Raw genomic sequence first — 7,335 nt, forward strand, 5'->3', positions numbered from 1 at the left:
TCCCGGACTTAGACAGGGTCGCTAGTTTGAATCCCGGACGTAGACAGGGTCGCTAGTTTGAATCCCGGACTTAGACAAGGTTGCTAGATTGAATCCTAGACACTGGGGTAGAGACCAGAAATACACTGGGGTAGAGACCAGAAGGACACTGGGATAGAGACCAGAAGGACACTGGGATAGAGACCAGAAGGACACTGGGATAGAGACCAGAAGGACACTGGGATAGAGACCAGAAGGACACTGGGGTAGAGACCAGAAGGACACTGGGATAGAGACCAGAAGGACACTGGGATAGAGACCAGAAGGACACTGGGATAGAGACCAGAAGGACACTGGGATAGAGACCAGAAGGACACTGGGATAGAGACCAGAAGGACACTGGGATAGAGACCAGAAGGACACTGGGTGAGAGACCAGAAGGACACTGGGATAGAGACCAGAAGGACACTGGGATAGAGACCAGAAGGACACTGGGATAGAGACCAGAAGGACACTGGGATAGAGACCAGAAGGACACTGGGATAGAGACCAGAAGGACACTGGGATAGAGACCAGAAGGACACTGGGATAGAGACCAGAATGACACTGGGATAGAGACCAGAATGACACTGGGATAGAGACCAGAATGACACTGGGGTAGAGACCAGAAGGACACTGGGATAGAGACCAGAAGGACACTGGGATAGAGACCAGAAGGACACTGGGATAGAGACCAGAAGGACACTGGGATAGAGACCAGAAGGACACTGGGATAGAGACCAGAAGGACACTGGGATAGAGACCAGAAGGACACTGGGATAGAGACCAGAAGGACACTGGGATAGAGACCAGAAGGACACTGGGTTAGAGACCAGAAGGACACTGGGATAGAGACCAGAAGGACACTGGGATAGAGACCAGAAGGACACTGGGTTAGAGACCAGAAGGACACTGGGATAGAGACCAGAAGGACACTGGGATAGAGACCAGAAGGACACTGGGTTAGAGACCAGAAGGACACTGGGATAGAGACCAGAAGGACACTGGGATAGAGACCAGAAGGACACTGGGATAGAGATCAGAAGGACACTGGGTTAGAGACCAGAAGGACACTGGGATAGAGACCAGAAGGACACTGGGATAGAGACCAGAAGGACACTGGGTTAGAGACCAGAAGGACACTGGGTTAGAGACCAGAAGGACACTGGGGTAGAGACCAGAAGGACACTGGGATAGAGACCAGAAGGACACTGGGATAGAGACCAGAAGGACACTGGGATAGAGACCAGAAGGACACTGGGATAGAGACCAGAAGGACACTGGGTTAGAGACCAGAAGGACACTGGGATAGAGACCAGAAGGACACTGGGTTAGAGACCAGAAGGACACTGGGTTAGAGACCAGAAGGACACTGGGATAGAGACCAGAAGGACACTGGGATAGAGACCAGAAGGACACTGGGTTAGAGACCAGAAGGACACTGGGATAGAGACCAGAAGGACACTGGGATAGAGACCAGAAGGACACTGGGATAGAGACCAGAAGGACACTGGGATAGAGACCAGAAGGACACTGGGTTAGAGACCAGAAGGACACTGGGATAGAGACCAGAAGGACACTGGGATAGAGACCAGAAGGACACTGGGATAGAGACCAGAAGGACACTGGGTTAGAGACCAGAAGGACACTGGGATAGAGACCAGAAGGACACTGGGATAGAGACCAGAAGGACACTGGGATAGAGACCAGAAGGACACTGGGATAGAGACCAGAAGGACACTGGGATAGAGACCAGAAGGACACTGGGTTAGAGACCAGAAGGACACTGGGATAGAGACCAGAAGGACACTGGGATAGAGACCAGAAGGACACTGGGATAGAGACCAGAAGGACACTGGGTTAGAGACCAGAAGGACACTACCTACTCAGTAACCGTGATTGAGGATTTCTCTCTGTTGATGGCCAGCTGGTACTGAAGACTCTCCACCTCCCTCTTCATCTGGGGAAGATCCAAGTCCTCCATCTACACTAATGACATAATACACATATTACATCATACACACATTACATAGTACACACATTACATAATACACACATTACATCATATACACATTACATTATACACACATTACATTATACACACATTACATTATACACACATTACATTATACACACATTACATTATACACACATTACATTATACACACATTACATTATACACACATTACATTATACACACATTACATTATACACACATTACATTATACACACATTACATAATACACACATTACATAATACACACATTACATTATACACACATTACATTATACACACATTACATTATACACACATTACATTATACACACATTACATAATACACACATTACATAATACACACATTACATAATACACACATTACATAATACACACATTACATTATACACACATTACATTATACACACATTACATTATATACACATTACATTATATACACATTACATAGTACACACATTACATAATACACACATTACATAATACACACATTATATAATACACACATTACATAGTACACACATTACATAATACACACATTACATTATATACACATTACATAGTACACACATTACATTATACACACATTACATTATACACACATTACATTATACACACATTACATTATACACACATTACATTATACACACATTACATAGTACACACATTACATTATACACACATTACATAATACACACATTACATAGTACACACATTACATTATACACACATTACATAATACACACATTACATTATACACACATTACATAGTACACACATTACATAGTACACACATTACGTAATAAACGCATGACAATACACACATTACATAATACACACATTACATAGTACACACATTACATTATACACACGTTACATTATACACACATTGCATAGTATACACATTACATTATACACACATTACGTAATAAACACATTACATAATACACACATTACATAATACACACATTACATTATACACACATTACATAGTACACACATTACAAAATACACACATTACATTATACACACATTACATTATATACACATTACATTATATACACATTACATTATACACACATTACATAGTACACACATTACATTATACACACATTACATTATACACACATTACATTATACAAATTATACACACATTACATTATACACACAGCAAAATATAATCAAATTTTATTTATATAGCCCTTCGTACATCAGCTGATATCTCAAAGTGCTGTACAGAAACCCAGCCTAAAACCCCAAACAGCAAGCAATGCAGGTGTAGAAGCACGGTGGCTAGGAAAAACTCCCTAGAAAGGCCAAAACCTAGGAAGAAACCTATTACATTATATCATTCACTCTGCTACCAGACATATCTCTCATTCACTCTCTCCTACCAGATATATCTATTTTAATTTTTAATTTTACCTTTATTTAACCAGGCAAGTCAGTTAAGAACATATTCTTATTTTCAATGACGGCCTAGGAACAGCGGGTTAACTGTCTGTTCAGGGGCAGAACGACAGATTTGTACCTTGTCAGTTCGGGGGTTTGAACTTGCAACCTTCCGGTTACTAGTCCAACGCTCTAACCACTAGGCTACGCTGCCGCCCCTAATATACAGTCTACACTCTCCTACCAGACATATCTACACTCTCCTACCAGACATATCTACACTCTCCTACCAGACATATCTACACTCTCCTACCAGACATATCTACACTCTCCTACCAGACATATCTACACTCTCCTACCAGACATATCTACACTCTCCTACCAGACATATCTACACTCTCCTACCAGACATATCTACACTCTCCTACCAGACATATCTACACTCTCCTACCAGACATATCTACTCTCTCCTACCAGACATATCTACACTCTCCTACCAGACATATCTACACTCTCCTACCAGACATATCTCTACATATCTACACTCTCCTACCAGACATATCTCTACATATCTACACTCTCCTACCAGACATATCTCTACATAGTCTACACTCTCCTACCAGACATATCTACACTCTCCTACCAGACATATCTACACTCTCCTACCAGACATATCTATACAGTCTACACTCTCCTACCAGACATATCTATACAGTCTACACTCTCCTACCAGACATATCTCTACATAGTCTGCTGTATGACCAGAATACCGTGTGTGAGAGAGACTCTGAATAACTGGGTCATGTCCCTTCTTTTAGGTAATTTAGCTGCACACCCGACCAGTAACAGATATATTATATAGATATAGAGTAACATAGATATATTACATAGATGTAGAGTAACATAGATATATTATATAGATATAGAGTAACATAGATATATTATATAGATATAGAGTAACATAGATATATTATATAGATATAGAGTAACATAGATATATTATATAGATATAGAGTAACATAGATATATTATATAGATATATTACATAGATATAGAGTAACATAGATATATTATATAGATATAGAGTAACATAGATATATTACATAGATGTAGAGTAACATAGATATATTACATAGATATATTATATAGATATATTACATAGATATATTACATAGATGTAGAGTAACATACATATATTATATAGATATAGAGTAACATAGATATATTATATAGATATATTACATAGATATATTACATAGATGTAGAGTAACATAGATATATTATATAGATATATTACATAGATATATTATATAGATATAGAGTAACATAGATATATTATATAGATATATTACATAGATATAGAGTAACATAGATATATTATATAGATATAGAGTAACATAGATATATTATATAGATATATTACATAGATATAGAGTAACATAGATATATAATATAGCTCAGCTATGATCATTTATACATATAGACATTCAATAGGAATACAGTATACTTTGATTAAATGTGGTCATGTATTTATATCCATAAACACTTATTACGAATACAGTTTACTCCTTATTTAAATGTGCTTATATATTTATATAAGTCTATTATTGTGTTTACATATATATTTTTTAATTATAGTGTAAAATGATTATAGACGTCACTGATTCTCTGTTCTCCCGGTCTCCGCGCTCATCATCACTACCTCCCGTTTGGACGGAAGAAAACAAGTCGTTCTGTTCTTCAGTTCCGGTAAACCCCCCCCCGGTTTTTACAGAGAACACAACGTTAAATCCCCCGGTTTTTACAGACAACGTTTTAATTTAAAAGCTCATGTCGAGACAAAGCCAGAGAGCGTTAGAGTGATGCAGCTGTCTGAGTGTTTTCATCTGCCCTATTTAAATAAACCAATCATCTCCTCCTGCCTGAAATAACACATTATCTCGATCAACAAAGACAACAGCTGAACCTCGGGAGTTTATCCACAGACTAGAAAGGGCATCAATATCCAGAGATGGCATTATGCTGATTTAAAAACCCTCAATAAATACACGTTATAAAACGGTATAACCGTTTCCGCTCCTCTGTAGCCTTAGCGTTTTCCCTTATGAATGTTGTTCTGGGGGCAGATCTGCAGTGGTCACTCAGCACCGCCACAAAGTCATCAAATCTGATTTTACACCCGAACCACTGTTTAACCCTAATGCCTAACCTTATATTAAAGACTAAAGACTGTTTTCATGAATTTGTACACTATAGCCAATGTTTACATTACAGCTGACCTATCTAAAGGGATGTACATGATATAGACCGTATAGATACTGACCGAATTATGCTGCTACGAGACTATTAACAGATTCATCGAGGGAAGGAGCGCGGGAGGGTTCTGTGGTATTTCTTACCGTTTTACCGGAGACCTGGTGCTTCTAGTCGTGAAGTTCTGATCCAGATGATCTGTAGCCCTGGTTAGCCTTATGTTCCCAGACAGACGACACGCGATTTACCCGCCCCTCAAACTGCCGAAAACAGTACAGTGGAGGTAACGAGCTCGAACGGGAATTAGCGGTGGTGAGAGCGGAAAAATCAGGAACGCTCGAGCATCTCCCGGTAGACAGGACCGACTACAGCGCGCGCGAGAGAGAGATCAATCCGCTTCTATCGTCTGCCTGTGGAACTGCCTCACTCTCTATCCTCCTCCTCTATCAGACACTCCCTTTCTCTCTCTATCCTCCTCTATCAGACACTCCCTTTCTCCCTCTATCCTCCTCTATCAGACACTCCCTTTCTCCCTCTATCCTCCTCCTCTATCAGACACTCCCTTTCTCTCTCTATCCTCCTCTATCAGACACTCCCTTTCTCCCTCTATCCTCCTCCTCTATCAGACACTCCCTTTCTCCCTCTATCCTCCTCTATCAGACTCTCCCTTTCCCTCTCTATGCTCTTCCTCTGTCAGACTCTCCCTTTCTCCCTCTATCCTCCTCCTCTATCAGACACTCCCTTTCTCCCTCTATCCTCCTCCTCTATCAGACACTCCCTTTCTCCCTCTATCCTCCTCCTCTATCAGACACTCCCTTTCTCCCTCTATCCTCCTCCTCTATCAGACACTCCCTTTCTCCCTCTATCCTCCTCCTCCATCAGACACTCCCTTTCTCCCTCTATCCTCTTCCTCTATCAGACACTCCCTTTCTCCCTCTATCCTCCTCTATCAGACACTCCATTTCTCCCTCTATCCTCCTCCTCTATCAGACACTCCCTTTCTCCCTCTATCCTCCTCCTCTATCAGACACTCCCTTTCTCCCTCTATCTTCCTCCTCTATCAGACACTCCCTTTCTCCCTCTATCCTCCTCCTCTATCAGACACTCCCTTTCTCCCTCTATCCTCCTCCTCTATCAGACACTCCATTTCTCCCTCTATCCTCCTCCTCTATCAGACACTCCCTTTCTCCCTCTATCCTCCTCCTCTGTCAGACACTCCCTTTCTCCCTCTATCCTCCTCCTCTATCAGACACTCCCTTTCTCCCTCTATCCTCCTCCTCTATCAGACACTCCCTTTCTCCCTCTATCCCTCCTCTATCAGACACTCCCTTTCTCCCTCTATCCTCCTCCTCTATCAGACACTCCCTTTCTCCCTCTATCCTCCTCCTCTATCAGACACTCCCTTTCTCCCTCTATCCTCCTCCTCTATCAGACACTCCCTTTCTCCCTCTATCCTCCTCCTCTATCAGACACTCCCTTTCTCCCTCTATCCTCCTCCTCTATCAGACACTCCCTTTCTCCCTCTATCCTCCTCTATCAGACACTCCCTTTCTCCCTCTATCCTCCTCCTCTATCAGACACTCCCTTTCTCCCTCTATCCTCCTCCTCTATCAGACACTCCCTTTCTCCCTCTATCCTCCTCCTCTATCAGACACTCC

General features: G+C 41.6%; 1 protein-coding gene across 2 annotated transcripts in view; it reads right to left on the minus strand.

Moving 5' to 3' along the window:
* The window catches only part of gng13a (guanine nucleotide binding protein (G protein), gamma 13a), a 7,132-nt gene extending 1,019 nt beyond the window's left edge, over nt 1–6,113 (minus strand). Inside the window, exons 1-2 of one of the 2 annotated variants that reach the window (XM_052504984.1) lie at nt 5,824–6,113; nt 1,905–2,002 (exon numbers count right to left, since the gene is read on the minus strand). In XM_052504984.1, the coding sequence (XP_052360944.1) occupies nt 1,905–2,002 (98 nt within the window). In that variant the 5' untranslated portion in view covers nt 5,824–6,113. Of the gene's footprint in view, nt 1–1,904; nt 2,008–5,823 lie in introns of both variants that reach the window. The other variant, XM_052504983.1, reaches the window with a different exon arrangement.
* Nucleotides 6,114–7,335: the final 1,222 nt, after the last annotated feature.

This window comes from Oncorhynchus keta, unplaced genomic scaffold (genome assembly GCF_023373465.1).
Source record: "Oncorhynchus keta strain PuntledgeMale-10-30-2019 unplaced genomic scaffold, Oket_V2 Un_contig_2177_pilon_pilon, whole genome shotgun sequence".
Classification (NCBI taxonomy): Eukaryota; Metazoa; Chordata; class Actinopteri; order Salmoniformes; family Salmonidae; genus Oncorhynchus; species Oncorhynchus keta.